The 19,917-nt window shown below is 39.1% G+C and overlaps 1 protein-coding gene across 11 annotated transcripts in view; it reads left to right on the forward strand.

Annotated features, from left to right (window-relative positions):
* The window catches only part of LOC114081644 (solute carrier family 28 member 3), a 113,719-nt gene extending 96,839 nt beyond the window's left edge, over window positions 1-16,880 (forward strand). For all 11 annotated transcript variants that reach the window (XM_071600513.1, XM_071600514.1, XM_071600512.1 and 8 more), the window contains 8 exons: window positions 1,663-1,788; window positions 4,189-4,319; window positions 6,576-6,744; window positions 7,542-7,739; window positions 11,967-12,048; window positions 12,848-12,946; window positions 13,188-13,308; window positions 14,575-16,880. In XM_071600513.1, coding sequence (XP_071456614.1) covers window positions 1,663-1,788; window positions 4,189-4,319; window positions 6,576-6,744; window positions 7,542-7,739; window positions 11,967-12,048; window positions 12,848-12,946; window positions 13,188-13,308; window positions 14,575-14,701 — 1,053 coding nt within the window. In that variant the 3' untranslated portion in view covers window positions 14,702-16,880. The remainder of the gene's footprint in view (window positions 1-1,662; window positions 1,789-4,188; window positions 4,320-6,575; window positions 6,745-7,541; window positions 7,740-11,966; window positions 12,049-12,847; window positions 12,947-13,187; window positions 13,309-14,574) is intronic.
* The last annotated feature ends 3,037 nt before the right edge of the window (window positions 16,881-19,917 follow it).

Here is a 19,917-nt window from a genome sequence, read left to right on the forward strand (position 1 = left end):
ATTCTCTCTACAGTCTTTTCTGAGTTCATTGAATTGTTGAGGTTTCTGGTTGACTCTTCAGAAACAAGCAGCTCATCTCCTCAGATGGATTTCACTATCTTAAAGCTGCAAACATGTAAGAAACTTGTATTCTACACTGCAATGCCTGTGGCAGTAAAGAAAACCAACAAAGGCCTTTTGCCAACAACCGTGCAGCTGTATGAATAATTCTCATTCTCAACTTGTCCAAACTAGACAACATTCTGTCTTTGCTGAGCATGAGTATAAAATGCCTTTATGTTTTTTTTTCCTTCTCATTAAAGATATACTTTTAGGCTACAAATTTCAGTTCCTTGATTCATCACAGGGATAAATGCTCTTTTGCCTAAAGTCCATTTAAGCAAAGAAATTTGATGCCAAGGATGTCCCTCAAAATAGCAGTATTCCTAAGAGGTGGAAAAGTGAGGAATGGTAATAAGCTACTCATCCCTCAGGATATATAGCTTCAGGGAGAATGGAATAATGCACCAATGAAGCCAAGGGTGAATATTGGCCAGAACCACTGTCCAGAAAAATTGGACTTGAAGCGAAAATGGAGTCACCCAGTGAAACACAGCTCCAAATGCCAGGCTTCCTACTGCTCCAATTCCTTCAAGCAGATTGAGCCTTCTTGGTAAGCCCAGCTCACCAGCCTGGAGCTCTTTAATGGAGATAGATGAAACATACTTCCTTCCCCTATAAGTTGAAATTAGAATAATTACAGTCATAAAATATCTTAGGACTAATTAGGGCACCATCATGAGTTGATTGCTACTACCTGCAGGATAAGAAGGCTCACGTATTTGGACTACTATTTAGTCTGTAAACTGAGGCTCAATGCATTCAATCTTATATAACAATTAGAAATAATAAGGAGAAAATTGTAAAATTGCACCCATGCTCCTGTAGTACTTAATTTGATACTTAATATGCTGAAAGTCCAGCTATTATTGATGGAGAGCCCTACAGGGCAGGCAGGCTGTCTTCCTTAATGAGATTTGAGTCTTTATAACTGCGCTCTGTCCAGTTCCTTTCTCCCATCAGAGAGGGATCCTCTGAGTTTCAATTACGAAAGTACCTAAGGGCACCTGTCTTTGTAATTGCTGGTATTTTTTTTAATATACCTGTCTCTATTTTCCTGAAGTCTTCAGAAACAGGTCGAGTCTGTGTAGATGAAACTAAATGGTGAAAAGTCACAGCCCACAAGAAATCCCCAGTCCATGAGCCAGACCACTGGGCAGTTACTTGGTCAGCCCTTAGTAATGTACTCCAAGTCCTCATAGAATCCAGTCCTAGGCTAGGTGGAAGCACCCTATAACTAGCTTCAGAAATGTCAGGATTTACCCATGACAGTATATGACAATGACCTAGAGCTCAGATCACGCAGACATTCTCAAACTTGAGCATGCCTCATAATTACTTGGAAGACTTGTAAAAACACAAATTGCTGGCCCTACCCACAGTGTTTCTGATTCCATAAGTCAGAGAATTTGAATTTCTAACAATTCTCAAGTGATGCTGATAGAGTTGGCCCAAGGCTGACTCTTAGAAACATGGATTTATATTGAAATGTGGTGCTGATTACACACCTCCTTTAAGATTTTAAAGGTCACATTTGATCCAGTTACCCTTCTCTTTCTTCAGACAGAGTCTCCATTGCTGGTCCGACCATATTTACCATATATCACCAAGTCAGAACTCCATGCCATCATGACTGCTGGCTTCGCTACAATTGCTGGAAGCGTCTTGGGTGCATACATTTCTTTTGGAGTAAGACTGTTTTGGAATTAACCTATGCAAACTTCAACCTCTTCTTTATTTGCTGTTGTTATTCATTTATTTTTTTTCCTTTCTTTTTTCTTTTCTTACTCTTCTTTTTCTTTCCCATTGCCAGTATAAAAGGAGGCCAAGAGAGTGTCTTTTTTGTAGTATGGCAAAAGTTGGTCAGTTTTCTTTGGCATTTGAATGTAGTGACCCCAAGGAGATTGGGGTCTTCACTTTCATGTTCTTGCCACCTAAATGTGAATTATTTCCAACCACAGCAGTAGAAATCATATGGTGAAGTTACTTTGACTGTTATTTAAAAAATTAAAAACTATTACTACTACTAATAAAGATTTTAACAGGGGTCAGCCAACTATGGACCACTGGCCAAATTCAGAGCATAACTTGTTTTTGTAAATAAAGTTTTATTAGAAACCAGGTACTCCTATTTATTTGTCTTTGGCATAGTTGTGGCCTGCAAAACCACAATTATCTACTCTATGACCTTTTCAAAACAGATTTTTGGAAACTTGACCTACAGCAGTTATTCTCAAACCTTACTGCACATTAGAATCACCTATAAATTTTCAAAGACCCTAATTCCCAGGCCCATAGCCCACTTTTATGTAAAATTTTTTGGTATTTACTAGTATTTTTAAAACTTCTCAGATTTCAACTAAAAGCCATGTTTGAGCTGGTGGCCTATGGTGTAGGTCTGGAGAATGCTGTGATAGCCAATATTGTGCTCTGTGCATAGGCTGATAAGCCACACATTGACATAGACCTTGGCAGAGAAACCTAATCATACAGGCAATACTCTGTGATTCAGGAGACTAGGATCTATTGCAAGACAAGTGAGTTTCATTCCAGGTTCTTCATTCAAGCTGGGGACAGCCAACTAGTAGAAAGAAGGAAGAAGAAAAAAGTGAAGGATATATTAGAGATAAGCAATATGAATGGATCCCTAGATTATTCACTCTGCCCCTACTGTGGGAATGCTGCCTTTAAAAATGGGCTAGGTCAGCTATCCCATTCCTTGGTATTTATCTTAAAGAACTGAAATCAGAATATTATAATGATACATGCATACAATGTTTATGGCAGTACAATTCACAATAGCCAAGTTATAGAACCATCCTGGGTACCCATCAACAGATGATATATATATATCACTCACAATGGAGTTCTACTCAGCCATAAAGAAAAATGAAATTGTGTAATTTGCTGGTAAATGTATGAAACTGGAGAATATCATGATAAGTGAAATAAGTCAGACTCAGAAAGTCAAGGATTGAATGTTTTCTTTCATATGTGGAAGATACAGAGAAAAATAAATCAATAAATAAGGCTCTCATGAAAATGAAGAGAGACCAAAGGAATAGAGGGCAAGGGAAGTAAAGGGCAAGGGAAGGTACTAGGGAATGATGTCAAATTATGTCATGTCCATCTACAAATGTACCACAATGAAACCCACTTTATGTATAATTATAGTGCACTAATTTAAAAATAATAACAATAGAAGGAAGATCTGTAGAGAAGATGGAGGGGATGGGGGAGGAAGAGTATCAGGGGGAAGAAGAAATGGAGGGAAAGGAGGGGTCTTGGGGAATGAGAATGATCATCATGTTATGTGCATGTGCGAACGTATCACAATGAATCCCACTTTTATGTAAAAATTTAATGCACAAAAAAACTTTTAAAAATGAAACTCCATCTTTAACTTGAAAATAATGGGATAGGTGTTATAGGAATGCAGAGGGAGACACTGGATATGGGATTCTCAAAATGTAGGGAAGAGAATCCAGAAGCAATGTCAAGTATGTGGAGTGGGAAGGAGAAAGAGTAAACTTGTCACGAGGAAAACAGAAATAATTTACAGAATCAAAGTGACTCTGGATAAAAGCATATTGTGTAAAGACACAGAGGATTCCAGGAGAGCAAAAGGAAGGTGGAGAGGGGGAATATTATGCCTTTACATAGATTAGGAATCCTGTCTCCATGCCAGTCCACCCCAGATAACCCATCTAAATTGATGATGAAATTAAATATAGGCTAAAGGGACTTTATGTCATTTAAAAAGATAACATAGAGGCTGAGGAGTCTTCTTTGAGAGTTCGTAAAATTCATGATTACTTATCTTCTGAAATGATCAGATTTGGGCTTTGTGCTTTTCCTCCAAGAATGTGGCCAATTAACTTGAACTTCTTCTCTGTCCCTCTAACTCTCAGGGTGATGCCATGGCTTGGCTCATGGACAAAAGTTGCTCTTCCAAACCTCCAAAGAAGCATTGCTTTCTGGCATAGAATTGACTCCTGTTCCATCTCTTCCCTATAAGGCTTTTGAATCATTTTTCTGAATATAAGAGTAAAATTCAGCTTGTTTGCTTGCTTTCTTCTGAAATTTCAGGTTTCATCCACCCACTTATTAACAGCTTCAGTTATGTCAGCACCTGCATCATTGGCTGTTGCTAAACTCTTTTGGCCTGAGACAGAAAAACCTAAAGTAACCCTCAAGAATGCCATGAAAATGGAAAATGGGTAAGTGGGACATGTTACCTAATCAATGACTGTGTTAGTCAGTTTTTCATTTGCTATCATCAAAATACCTGACAAGAACAACTTAGAAGAGGAAAAGTTTATTTTGGCTCACAGTTTCAGAAGATTCAGTCCATGGTCAGCTGACTCCAAGGCAGAAACATCATGGCAGAAGGGCATAGTGGAAGAAAGCTGCTCAGCTCATGACAGTAGGGAAAATAGAGAAGAGAGGAAGGGCTCAGGACTAGATAAGTCTTTCTGGGGCACACCCCCAGTGACCTATTTCTTCCAACTAGGTCCCACCTTCCTGTGGTCCATTCAGCTATCAATGGTGCAAACCAGCAAACACCTTATTGTATTAGGGATTATGCTTCCAACTCATGAGCCTTTGGGGACATTCCAGATCCAAACCATAACAATGACTACACAAGTTGGAGCATGAAAGTCCAAATTCAAAACAGCAAAAATTTGATAGAGAGAAAGCACAGAGTGGATTATGATATTAAAGTAGATTTATTTTCCTGTAATTAGACTTTACCAAAAAACATCTTTCTCAACACTTCAGGAAAACCTTTCTAAATACCTGAATTCCAATACGTTTCTTTAACTGTTCATCATAAATATATCTTATTGTAAATACAGCATAGTGTTCATTGAGCTTTTGTTTAAAGGTGTTAGAAAGCCATAGGATGAGCATTTCTGGAGTTGCTTTATATAACAAGAAAGTTCATCTTCTTTTTTCCTGTGAAAAAGAAAGAAAAAGGGGTGGGAAAAACTATAAGATTTTAAATGTTCAAAAGTATTTCATTAAACAATGATTCATAGACCATGATGTGTCTAAGAGTCATCCCTTATTTGTAGGGAAATCAGGTCATATCGTGAGTGGAAAAGCAAAGTTACTGAAGAATACAGTAAAGGTTAAGCATTCCTAATCAAAAATTCTAAAATCCAAAATCTAAAACTTTTGACACTAAAGGGAAAAATTCCATACCATTGAACTTTGTCTCATGCACAAAATTGTTTAAAATATAACATAAAAACTTTAAGTCCATGTGTATAAGGTATATGTGAAACATAAATTAATTTTTTATTTAGACTTGGGTCTTATCCCCAAGGTATCTCATTATGTATATGCAAATATTCCAAAATCCAAAACACATTTGGTCCCAAACATTTTGGATAAGAGATATTCAACCTGTAGAATGATTTCACTTATGAAGTTAGCAAGCATGCGTATCTGTAGGATGTATCATTTAGAGATAAAGCAAGTGGGAAAATTGTAAAGAAAGGGAATGATAAACAAAATTGAGGGAGTCGGGAACCTCTGAGATTAGAAGAGTAGGGAGGGGATAAGATTACACACTGGGGAATTCATAGGCATACCAAAGTACCTGACAAGAGCAACTTAGAGAAGGAAAGCATTATTTTGGGTTCATGGTTTCAGACACTTAGTCCATGGTCAGCAGACTCTATTGCTCTGGACCCAAGTTGGGGCAGAACATCATGGCAGAAGGGCTGGTGGAGGAAAAACATTCAGCTCATGGCATCCAGGAAATAGAGACACTAGTGACAACCTATTTTCCCCAAGGGTATGCCTCCAGCATCCTACTTCCTCCAGATACTACCAACCCACCTACAGTGACCACCCAGTAGTCCATTCAACTTATTAATCCATCAAATGGATTAAACCACTGATGAGGTTACAACTCTCATAATCTAATCGCTTCACCTCTGAACATTCCAGCATTAACACATGAGCTTTTCAGGCCACATCTTGGATCCAAACCATAACAAAAGGTGATGGGACATTCCATTTCTTAAATGAGGTGACAGCTATACAGGCCTTCTAAGATTATGACTCTTTATACCATGAATATTTTATAAATATTGTCTGATAGCTACTTTCAATTAATAATTCAAAATCTTTACTTTTTAATCATTTTCCAATTTTTATTATAAATGCCCCAAATTTAAAAAGCAATATTGAGGCTGGAGGTGTAGCTCAATGATTGCACAAGTGTTTAGCATGTGTGAGGCCCTGAGTTCAATCTCCAGCATCATGAAAAAAAAAATATTATAAAGGATAATGGTTAGATGCCAATATGCTCACCACCTATATTCAACATCATGATTTCATGGGATTCAGATGAGTATTTTGACCAAGGTAGAGATCTAAATGTTTGCCTCTCACTCAAATGAGGTCTGTTTCTGCCATTTCTGCATCTGTGGTAACTCTGGAATTGCTATCTTTTTATAAAGTGATTCAAGGAATCTCCTAGAAGCTGCAACACAGGGAGCATCCTCATCTATCCCTCTGGTGGCAAACATCACTGTGAATCTGATTGCCTTCTTGGCCATGTTGTCTTTTGTGAATTCAGCCCTGTCATGGTTTGGAAACATGTTTGACTACCCACAGCTGAGTTTCGAGGTATAATTCCATCATGCTTCTGCTTTCTGTTTTGTTTCTATCCTTGTTTAAGTTTGTGTACAGCCTTCCCTAACTACCCGGGATGTACTCTCACAAACTGCAGAAGCTCCTCAGAGGGCTTCCCCCATCTTCCCAAACTCACTGTCTCCCACTACCCTCCTTCCTCCAGACAGTCATTTGCTCCTGACTCCACCCCCAAGATTCCAGGTTGCTTCAAAGGACCCAATTCCAGCCTTGACTCCTGTCTTAGTCTGCTTTCTGTTACAATAACAGATGCCTGTCTGGGTAATTTATAAAGAAAAGAGTATATTTTATCTCACCGTTCTGAAGGCTAGAAATCCAAGGTCAACTGGCTGCATCTGTCCAACTTCTAGTGAGGGCTATTGTTTGTACCCTGTATAGTAGAAACATAGAAAGGGCAAATGGGCATGTGCAGAGAGGGAGAGGGGAGACAAAGGAGCTCACCCACTTTATAACAACATACTCTCTAGAGTACTACTATATACCAGAAAAAACTAATCCAGTCTCTCTTGGGAAAGATATTAATTCATCTGATGGGCTCTACCATCTCTCAGCAGCATTACACTGAGGACCAAACCTCAACAGGAGTATTGGTAAGGATGAACCCATATTTAAACCATAGCAACTCCTGATATATAATGATGGGAAGCAGAATATGAGGGGATATCTTGTGTCTAAAAGAGATAGAGGATTCAGGAACAATCTTGTTGAGAGAATGAGGCAAAAGAACTAGAAGCAAATGCCTGTTCTAACCAAATATATTCTGTTTTTTGCAGCTAATATGCTCCTACATCTTCATGCCCTTTTCCTTCATGATGGGAGTGGACTGGCAAGACAGCTTTATGGTTGGCAGACTCATAGGTTATAAGACATTCTTCAATGAATTTGTGGCTTATGAGCAACTCTCACAATTGATCAATTTGAGGAAACAGGCTGGACCTAAATTTGTGAATGGCACTCAGCAATATATGTCAGTGAGTAAATTCTCTGATTTTTCCGTGTACTTCTTCACCTAAATTCATTTGTCATCTAGTGACTTGTGCCTTTGTGTATCAGACACTATGCCAGGCACTTGAGTTATACCAGAGAACAAAATAAATCAAAAATCCTTAATCTTGTGGAGTTCATAATGTACATGGCACTTCATTATTTTCAACTATATTGAATTAATCATGTGTGTGTGTTTATGTAGCGGGGAGAGAGAAACACTCATCCATATCAGTGATAGTTTACTTTTGAAGACTGTAGACACAAACCTATAGACACATGAGCTGAGACTGAAACCAATCAGTCAAAAGTATTTATTGAATGCCTTCTATGTGTAATATGTTCCATACCAAGACCAAGTACTGAACAAGTCACTGCTCTGTTAGTTTTGCATCATTGTGGAAAAATACCTGAGATGATTAACTTCTGAGGAGGAAAGTTTTATATTGGCTTATGATTTCAGAGGTTTTAATCCATAGTCTGTTGGTCTCATTGCTTTGGGGCCTGAGTATATCATGACAAAAGTATATCGCTTTGGAGATCTGTTCACCTCATGGGAGCCAAGAAGCAAAAAGATAGGAAGAGGTGGGGGTTAGGTCCCAATTTCTCCTTCAAAGACATGCCCGCAGTGACCTAGATTCCTTCCACAAAACCCCACCTCTTAAAGGCTCTACCATCTCCCAATGGCACCATCAACTGGGGACCAAAACCTTTAACATATGGAACTTTGGGGGTCATTCATGATTCAAATTATAACAGGTCCTACCCTCATGGAGCCCATAGTCTAATGATCACAAAGCCCTCTTCCTTCCAGGGGAAGGAATTTTATGAGCTCTGAGAAACTGCCTAAATGCAAAATGGTGCCTGGCCACCATCAAGAGATGGTAAGATGCATTATTACCATCCAGGGGGATGACAGGGAAGAAAAAACTCAGGTCTATGATCTGAAAACCTTGATTTAAATGCCTCATAATCATGTCAACTTCAGAGCAACAGCCTACAAAGAGATGCTCATGTCTGCCTGGACTTTGGTGGAATGAGGAATTTGGATGAGGCTGTATTTATAGCTGAATCTCCAACTTCTTACCCCCCAAACAATAGAATTGTCATAGTGGAAACTAAACTATTTCCATTCAGGCAATAGTGAATATTTCTGACCACCACCATTTCTATAACCTACTTGAAGTTAACGTCCCAGGTTCATATTGGGTTTTAAAAGGCAAAGGAGGGAAAGCAGGCTGCCCAAGTATTGATACTGTTCACCCCCAACACCAACACCACCCCTTCCAGCTGCCCAAAGACCAGTCATACTAATTGAATTGTGTCCCACATGTTACACAAGTTAGCCACAGCCTACTCCAGGACCACTGATTACACTTCTCAATCAGAGGCATTTTGACCCACACAACTGATAGGACAGGGGCTTTGTTTCTCACATGTTCTTTCTTCAATGAGCCTCACAGTGAAACTTGACCATTTACTCTCATTATTTGGATGCCACCTACACCATTGGTTTTCCTGCCAAAAGTAAACAATAAGCTAAATTAAGTGAAATGTTTCCTATCCCCAACTGTCAGTTGCAAGCAGAAAATAGTTTTGCTAATGAGAAAAGTGAGCTGCCAGTTCTGGCAATGCTAAGCAGCTTTGTGAAAAGGCTGTTAAGAAAATGGAGACAGAACTGTAGCACTGATTTGGGTTTGGGGGTGAGCCCAGACAAATGCAGGCACACAGAGCACATAGTGAGATGTGAGCTCAGTGGCCTCTGTCATTCATTGCTGTCATGATGGGAGCAGCATTTTGTTACTCCAGATTTCTGATTATAAATCAGCAATGGTAAGAAGAGCCCCAGCAATTTTTGCTTACCAACCAACAAGGGGTGAAGTATGTTCCAACAACATTCTAGAAAATATGACATGTGACTGAAGCATGCTATGTTCAAATCCCCAGTTATATCCATTGAATCACACCCACTGCCAACCTCAATCTAATGTAAGAAGTCAACATATGGATGTGGCACCCACACACAGAGAAGGAGACATTTATTGCTCCATCATTTTCTCTTTCTTAAAGATAATACTTTGCATGTTTGTTTACATCTTAGTATATAACATCATTTAGAATTTAAAATCTCCAAAAAGTTGTAGAGGTTAAAGGCACACTCCCTAGTTCTCTACCACCCAGTTCTTCTCCCTTGAGAATAATGTGCTCACTGTTCTTAACCTTGCTTTTTGAGCTCAGTAGCATATCTTGGAAAACTTTCTATATCAGTGCCTATGACAGTATTCTATTGCATAGACACTGTAATTCATTTAACCAGGCCCTTGCTGATGAACACTTAGCAATTTGCTATTAGAAGTAGTGCCATGGTGGCTGTCCTTGTATGTGTAGCATCTTTGCTTGCACTCAAGAAGAGCTGTAGCGTGAATTTTGTAGTGCAGTACATCATTTTCCATTATGTAATCTTTCACGTAGGTGGACAAAGGCCAAATTGAATCATCCCAACATCCCTGTCCTCTTCTTATAAAACCATACTTGGCCACATCTGTGTATCCCTTTGCCCCACAATCCCCAGTCAGGGAAAAGAAGAGTCATACGTCCTTCATGCCATGTCCCTCCTCACAGTCTCTTAATAAGCGTGGCTCTTTTGAAGCCAATTGAATTAAATGAAAAGCACTAGAAAGAGCAGGGGACGAGGATGAGCTTTTCCAGGAACAGTAGACTGTGCAAATACTCAATATTATTTTTCCCCCCTGCTATTTGCACAGTGTTTGAAAATAACAAAGAAGTTCTCAGAAACTATGAGAGAGAAGAGGGGCCTTCCAGTCAACAAAAACTTACCACAAGCACTTCAATCTTAAGCGTGAGCTTTTAAAAATCCAGTTAGCACAAGAAAAAAATAAAGTATTACTAGTGAATGTAGCATGTTTGGTTTGTTCTTTGAACCAAATCATAGATGTTTTAGGATATTGGAAAAAAATTATTGTCCCAATGATGTAGGTACCTTTCTTCCTTCTCTTGCTTCCAAATGGGCATCCAAACATGTCCGTGATATGACCAGAACTGGGAAAGAAAGGGAAGCACACACTGTGGCCAGACTAGACGGCAGCCCCTGTGATATATGAGAATTTCTTTTTTACTAATATTATTTCTTAATTTTCCTCTAGGCCCTTTGTAGTCAACAACCCCGTGAAGATCTAGTCCCAGGCAACCAATGATCTTTCTTTCACTGTCGATTACTTTTGGCTTTCAATAAGCATTCAGCATTCATGTTGTTGTATATATTACTTCCATTTTCTTTTTCTTGCAGAGCAGCATTTTATTTTATAGATATTCATACTGTGTCCATTTTCCTACTGAAGGACATTTGAGTTGTTTTAAGTGTGGGGCGATTAAGAGTAAAGCTGTTATAAATATTCATGTACAGTATTTGGGGGGTCATATGTTTTTATAATTCTCTTAGGAAAATTGCTGGTTCATACAGGCAGCATGTATTAACTTGATGAGAATCTGCCATAAAACAGCATGGCTGTGTCCTTTTGCGTTCCTACCAGCAATACACGAGTTTCCGTTGCATTGTAATTTTGCCATATTTTGTGTTGTCCGTCTTTTTAAACTTTAGCCATTTTAGTAAATGTATAGTGGTATCTCATTGTTTTTCATTTGCATTTCCCTGGTGGCTAATGATGTTGAGCACCTTTTCATGAGCTTCTTGTTCATTTGTATCTTTTGTGAAGTATCCAAATCTCTCCACCCATTTTTCCTTAGGTATTTGTCTTCTTATCAAGTAATAGCAGTTCTTTATATATTTTGAATAAGTTCTTTATCAAATAAATGTAATGTGAATATTTTCTGGGACCAATTTTGTATCTCCACCAACTAGTACTACACCTGGCACATTGTAGCAGGTGGGCCAGGTCCAATGGAATATTAGAAATTACCAATGAGCAGGAAGTAGCATTTTTAGAACCAAGGCCACCAATTCGAAGTCCATTGTAGAGCATTTCTTGAATCTACACAGCCCCTCTTCACCCTCTCTCAAAATTCAAGGGGAGATGGTAAAAACTGCCCTGGAAACAATGGGTATTTGCCACTATATGCTGTGCATTTATTTGTTAATATCAATTCTGTAGTCAAAATACAAAGCCAAGATGGGATATCAGGTTTCTTAGGCTGGGTCAGATCATGGATCCATTGGTGTTTATGCTTGCTTGCAGATTCGTTCTGAGACAATTGCCACTTATGCCCTCTGTGGGTTTGCCAACATTGGTTCCCTAGGAATAGTGATCGGTGGACTCAGTAAGTGAAAAGATATTCTTCTACAACAGATGTAACATAAACATACTTTGGAACTCCATCTCACTCCATCTCACATCTTATTCATGTCAGGAGAAAAGTTACCGTCGAGAGTAGAAAATCCTCTGGGGTCTATTTTTTATCCCCATTCTACAAGACAGATTTCCTCTGTACACCCAAACTAACCTCAGAAACAATATCCTCAAACTTGCAGATGCTTCTCCCAACCCAAAGCAACACAGAAGTTTCACTTGTATACTAACACCAGTATATTGACTGATTGATTTTTATTTTGTGGTGGATTGAACCCAGAGTTACTCTACCACTGAGCCATACCCCCAGCCCTTTAATTTTTTTGCTTAGAGACAGAACCTTGCTAAGTTGTCCGGAATGGTCTCAAAGTTGTTATCCTCCTGCATCAGCCTCCTGAGTAGCTAGGATTACAGGCCTGTACCATTATGTTTGGATTTATAATACCTCCCTGCAGAAGGATTCTGGGGACCAATCAAAGATTGGTGGGAAAATTCTGTGATTTATGAGTGATGTCTCCCACAGGCATGGAAATAGTTGGTGACAGTTGAGTCACCATCTCAGACCATCTCATCAATCGATCCCTCCATGTATCCCCTTTGATTTGCCATGCTCTCCATGCTCTCTGAGCCCTTTGGATAAAACTAAGGACTTGTTTCTTTCCAACTGACCTGAAACTCCAATATCAGAACACTTTTTAGAGGCTACAAATTTGGATTTCTAACCAGTAGAATCAACATTAATCTCAAACAGCTCCTTTCATGTCTCCCAGCCTCTCTAGCTCCTAGCAGAAAGCGGGACATCGTCGCTGGAGCAGTAAGATCTCTGATCTCAGGGACCGTTGCTTGCTTCATGACAGCCTGTGTCGCAGGTACTACATCCCATCCTTTGTTTCCTGGGTGCCCACGGAAGGCAGCTTTCAGGAAAGCAAGGTCTCCAATCCTTATATGCAGCATATGCTGCTGCAGAAAGCTGAGAGTCAGAGCTGCCATTAAGCGTATTGTAAATTTAAATGTGTGGTGTGGAGGCGGCTGGGGAGAAGCTTAGAACAGAAGGAGAGTTCGGTGACTTCACTAATTATGAAAATAAATGGCACTCTGTTCCACTTCTAGGCATACTCTCTGGCACCCCCGAGGACATCAACTGCCATCACATTTTAGAGAATGCCTTTAGCTCCAGTTTACCTGGCAATGCAACCACAGTGGTGTCTTGTTGCCAAAGTCTGTTGAGCAGGTATTGCAATTTTTGTTTTTAATGAAACTATTTTTCTTTTATTTTTATATTGTTATAGGTACACTGCAATTATACATGAGTAGAATTCATTGTTACATATTTGTACACGCACACATTATAACAATATAATCTGGTCGATTTCACTCCCAATATCTTCCCTTCCCCTTTCCTCCTCCCTTCCACTCCTGTGCTAGTCTCCTTAGGTGTTGTACTCTTGATTATAACTTCTCTATACTTGCTTATTAATAGTCAAATCCAATCTTAAGACTTTGTCCACTTACTTTTATAACTCTTATTTTAACATAAGACTGAACATCAATTATATCAATGTTTCACTTTGACTTTTCTAGGAACTAAAATTCTCAGTAGTACTGCTCAAGTATTTAATATGTACCCAGCTATACATCTGTCACTTCATATGAATTATGTCACTTACAACTTGCAATCACTGTATGTTGAGCACTATCACGTTTTTTTTTTGTTTGTTTGTTTTGTTTTTTGGTTTTTTTGCATTTGATATAGCAGAGGCTTAGGGAGGTTATGTCCACTCAAGAAAAATTAGGCCAGCACAACCAAGATAATTCATGCCCATCTACCCAAAAAGCCCATGCTCCACCTGCTACTGCCTCCCTTCCAAGGGGATCAAGACTATCCATCTGACAACATGGTAATAGACTATAGTGGATAAGAGGACACCAGGGACCCATGCAGCCATCTCCACCTTCTATGGTTTCTTCTCACAAAATCAGTATCCCCACCATCCCAGCAGCTCTCTTTTATGTGCAGGTGCATTATAAAGATTGATTCTATATCTGCTTCTTCTGGTAAATAGGAAAAATCCTTGAAGTCACACAGAATTTGAGAGCCAAAATTAATTCCCCCATGCCTGTCTGTAACTGTCTTTAACTCACCCTAACCAGAATGTGAGGGGGAAAAAAATCAGCTTTCTGCCCTGTGCCTTGCTTTTTTTTTTTGCAGGGGTGGGGGGTGGGTGGGTGGTTTGCGGGTACCAGGGGTGCCTTAGCACTGAGCTATATCCCCAGCCCTTTCTATTTTTTATTTTGAGACAGGGTCTCACTAAGCTGTTGAGAGTCCCACTAAGTTGCTGAAGCTGGCTTCAAACTTATTCCTCCTGAGTTTCTGGAATACAAGAAGGGTGCACCACAGTGCCACATTCCTGTGACATTTTTAATGTATCACCTTCTGCTCACCCATTTTTTCTGCTGTACAAGGCTCAACTAATGGTTTCATTCTACTTTCCACCAGCATTACTGTCAAGGAGCCTGGTGAGGTCATCCCAGGAGGAAACTACAACCTGTACTTTGTGAAGGGCTGCTGCAAATTGTTGAATCCACCAACACTGAACTGCAGTTGGATCCCTGACACATTTTGAATTCCACCACTTCCCCATTGGAACTCTGAGTGAAGATGTTGAGCTATTGTCTACGGATTAATAAATTTAATCATGGAATCAAGTTTAATTGCAAGGAAAGAAGAAAAATTAAGAGTGAACCTTCCAGAGCTATAACATCTCCCTACTTCCCTTCCTTCCCCAACACACCTTCTCCACACTGTGACCTACTATGATGTCTCCAACTGAGGTATCATCTCCACTCTCAACAGTGTCTTCTAACCTTACATTTTTAAGGCATTTCATGACAATACAGGTTTAAACAGTAGCTCTCAACAACACGGCTGTGACTCAGCCATATCTTCTTAGATTAAATGGCCCCAGAGTGACTTGTTTTAAACACATCTCAGGTGACATCACTCTGCATTCACCCTAACTTCCCTGAAATAATTTGAACTTGAATTTCACCCAAAAGGAAGGCTGATCAGCAAACACCTACTGATTGGCTACCATCCAGAGGTCCTACCTAAATCCAAAGTTCTTCAGAAAACCATGTAGACCATACCAGAATAAGGATTTAAATTCTGTAATCTTGGAGAGTTGTATCAATCAGTTTAAGTTAAGTTATACTGCAGTAACAAACAATCACAAAAAGTTGTAGCTAAATTTATCTTTCACTCATATTATGTTTGTAATGGTCAACTTTGGCTTAATCTATATTTTCTTAATTTCCAGGATGCAGGCTAAAGAAGCAGCCTTTGTGTGAGGCATGCTGGTATTAGAGAGGGAAAAGAAAGGTAGGGATAACATGATGGTTCTTAAAATTTCTGCTAGTGGAAGTGACACCATTCACTTGCCCTATATTCCATTACCCAGAAGAAGTCCTATGGGAAATATAATGTCTGTGACCATAGAGGAATTATCCTATCAAAGAGAAGGATGGTAAGTATTTTACAAGAATAATATGATACTACAGAGTACATGATATCTATTCTTCCTTCAAGGAGTCAACTTGTTACAGGACATAATGGTAGGTCTATTCATGTGCAAATTTAGTAATATTCCTGGTGACAAGACTGGAAAGCAATCTTCATTCAAAAAAAGCCATATAAGGACTAATCAAGAAGAAAAATAAGTTCTTGTTCAGATCTGAACAACTTCATTAATATTTCCATTGACCAGAGAGATGTCAACATCGAACTTGCTAACTGGGTCTCAGAAAATGTCAGAGATGATGGTGCTTTCCTTTAATGACATGCTCATCACTGATGCTCTTAATATTCCAAAGAACACATTGTGTGAGAAAACACCAATGCCTCTGAGTCAAAAAGTGACTCACAAAGAAGAGACTCTGAATGTGACAAAGTTCTGATACCTTAAGCAATTTGTTTCTTTTTTTTTTTTTTCAATCTGTTCATGCACAGGAGTTATTATTTTTTAAAAAGATCATGAGTAAACAGTTGTGTTGTTTTGCTGTTCTTTTGGTTTTGGTTTGTTAGACGTGAAGGAGTGATCTCAAAGGACTCTTTATCCTTGAAGTAAATATACCAAAAATATTTCTAATTTTTTATTTGAATTCATTTTTCTTGGGATCCAATATGCCCTTTCAGTCTTTACACTTTATTTTAGAAAAATATATTTGCATGTCTTTTTGGTTTCAGGCTTCATTATAGCACAGGACAATATGTCAAAACTGCCAATAATTCACATTTTGGTTCTCCTTTCTCAGTTATGGCTATGTAATAACAAAGGATCGAGTTTAAAAATTCGTTGGCTATTAGAGAGCCTCGGGGATGAAATGGAATAGAAGGATCCAAAGAGTTAAAAAGAATTAGAAAATCTTTTGTCATTACTATTCTTTATATATTTGTAACTCTCCTCTAAGCTTGTTTTTTTTTTTACATAATTGCTACTCTGCTTATTATTAAGTTTGTCTTTTCAAATTGTAAAATTAGTCATCTTTAATAAAAAATGAAGATTGTATAAACATAGCTAAACATATTTCTCCTCACCCTGTTTACCTGGCTCTCTTACCAGTACCACACCCCCAGGCTGTCACTGTTAATTGACTAGCTCACACACCTTTCTCCTTGCTTATACAAATGGTTTATTAGAATGCGGGGGATTTATTGTTGGTGAGCAAATGGAATGAGTGTATTTACACATTACTTTAACTTCCTTCTTTTTAGTTGGCAATAAACATGGACATTCCTGAAAGTTATTTATAATTCTAACTTTATCCTTCCCTTCTCCCTAGGGTGTCCAGATTTTTAATCTACGCAAATTTTTCCATATATTTTAAATCTATATTTTTTACGATGTCCAATGTAATGTAAGTGCTATGTGAACAGCTGTTGTGATGTACTGATTAGGGAATAGTGACAAGGAAATTCTATACATGTTCCATACAGAATATTTTTAATCCGCAGTTGATTATATCTAAGGATACAGAACCCAAAGATACACACATCCTATTGGTTCTGTGTCTCTGGAGAATCCTGACAAATGCATACACCTCATATGGTATAAATTAAGTGTAATTATGTTGTAAACCATTTATTTAGAACAATGCCTTGTGTGTATAAATTATTGCCAATATGAAAGAGCAGTTATCATCTGAACTCGCCTGATCAGGAATCCACCCAGCAGAGGTGATTAATCAGCAATAATCAGAAGAACAGTAATCATAAATCCACACTCATGTTAAGAAAAACTCTTCACTACTCCTGTGGAAGGCCAAGTGGTAGCTGCTTCATGTTCTGTTGCATGTGAAACATTTCCCAATAAGCTGGCCTAACCCCCCGACTCCTGTGAAGGGAATTATCACAAATAATCCACAAGAAAATTGCAAGTAATTTTTACCCTGTACGGTTAGTAGTTAGCCTGCAGAAATTAATTCATTGCTTTGGCTTTTGGCCCAGTAGAAAAGCAAACCCCAATGCCAACATGGTTTTCCTGCATGGTAGCAAGTTAAAGTCCCATATCTAACCAGACAATCCAAAGGGACACCATGCCCCCAAAGGACAACACGGATCCCTTGCCTTCAAACGCTCTCTGAACCTGCGCTTTTGTCTCCCTGCTGCTTCTCTCATTAAAGAACTAAATCAAAGCCTGACACCTGGTTACTATCTATTTGTAGGAGAGTTATATTGCTAACACTCCTGAGGGAGCCATGCTGAGAACTTCAGATGCCAGCTTCTTAATCTGCAGCGGGAGATTCATGATGCACATTCTAAATGTTTGAAATCATGAGTTCTGTATGAGAGACGGCTGCCTCAGAAATGTGGTTGACACACATTTACCCACCATTTTTGGTATCATTGGCTTCTTAAGGAGATCTTTTTCCTTTAATCATCCTTCTCATGAAATTCCAATATTGTAATATCTGCTTATAAACTGTGCCTCTGGAGGGCCACACACTACTGTTACAGCTAATATTTTTCCATACCCCCTTGAAGACCCCTTGTGTTAAGACTCTTTTTTAAGTGATAAAAACCTAATAGACACAAAGGATGTCAAATATATCATAATAACCTGAAATAATATTGGTGTCCCCATGTTTTCTTGACAGAATAATATCACCCCCAAGGGGACCCTTTAAGCTCTACCCTATCTCCATTTGACCTTGGGAAAGTTACTTCCTCTCATAAAGCTGTTGTGGGGTGCATAAGAGGTAGAAACCCTTCAAATCAGGATGTCTTGAGGCTCTTTTTCTATATTAATTTTTTGCCTTTGTAAATAAAAAGTATTGCTAACTATAAATTGTTTGTTTTAATTGAATACTGTGAACCTTACAAATATGGAGCATGGAGCCAAGACTTCAGGAGGCATCCCAAGCGCCCTGTCTCTGTGCATGAACTTCCCTGGATGTCCTCTATTGGGAGACCTCTGTCCCACAGTGAAACATGCTGCAGAAGACTAGAAGACCTCCTACAATAAGGACACTTCTACCAAACCAACCTGCTGAAATAGCAGCAGTTGTGGCAGAGATGAAGGGACAGCTGCAGAGAAAAACTTCATAGAACTTAATGTCACTTAAAAATTAGGTGATTTTGTCTTCAAAATATAAAATGTTTTCTCACTCCTAATACATGAAGCCCCTGACCTCCCAAAGAACACAAAGCCCTTCCAGATTCGACTTCACACTGTGGAAACCCTATTAGGACAAAATTAAAGGTGTTTCCTTGGAGGATAAAGTTGCGGGCTTGGGAGCAGGAGGAAAAGACTGGTAAACAAATTCATAGTGTGGTGGCTGCAGGAGGAAAGAAGAATGCAAGCCAAGGTCTCTCTCCTTCCCCTCTCCCCGGGGTACTAGGGATTGAATCCAGGAGCACATTACCACTGAGTCCCACATCCCTGGCCCTTTTATTTCTTATTTTGAGACAGGTCTTGCCAAGTTGCTGAGGCTGGCATTGAACTTGAGATCCTCCGGGCCAAGCCTCAGAGTTGCTGGGATGACCGGCCTGTGTCACTGTGCCTGTCCCCCCAGGATCTCCTTCTTATCCTCTTATCTCCCTGTTTAGTGAAGATGCTCTTTTCCTTACTAGAGATTCAAACCTAGAAGTCTGTACATAAAAGAACAACATTCAATAAATAAATAAATACTTAAATATTTTAAAAAGCAGAACAAAAAGAGAAAGAGAACAGGGAGGGACAGTTTTAAGCAAGCTGTGAATGATTATTATTCATGCCAGGAAATCATGAGAGTGACACCAGCAAAGTCATCTGGATGGTTGCACGATACTCAAAGCACTTGGGGAAAAGTGCTTTTTCTTGAAGTTTCAAATGAAAGCAAAAAATAGGAAAAAAGAAGTCAGTCTGCCCAGTGCCTCAAACCAGGCTCATGTGGTTTCTTCCCACTTCCTCAGTCCTTCCCACTCAAGTACCATCCCAAAGCTTTTATAATCCAGTTGAACACTCTACAGGATTCAAACCAATCTCATCACTTTAATGTAGGGAATCTTTAAGGTGGGAATCTTCTTGACTGCCTGCTAAGCTCACCAGTAATCTACATGCATTTCCAGGACAACCTGGCAATTGAAATTGAATCTCCTACAGTCAATGAGACAATGTCCCTCCAAAGTATGCACAAAAGAAAACATAGTGAGAGGAAAAACTACAACTACCATTTGGGTCAAATAAAATAAAGTTTTCCTGAAGTCCTAGGAAGAACACTAAGTCACCTCACGTCCCTAGTGCCAAGGTTGAGAAAGTCTGCTTTCTAAAGGCATAGTCCATATGGATGATCTGATTCTCCT

This window comes from Marmota flaviventris, chromosome 13 (genome assembly GCF_047511675.1).
Source record: "Marmota flaviventris isolate mMarFla1 chromosome 13, mMarFla1.hap1, whole genome shotgun sequence".
Taxonomy (NCBI): domain Eukaryota; kingdom Metazoa; phylum Chordata; class Mammalia; order Rodentia; family Sciuridae; genus Marmota; species Marmota flaviventris.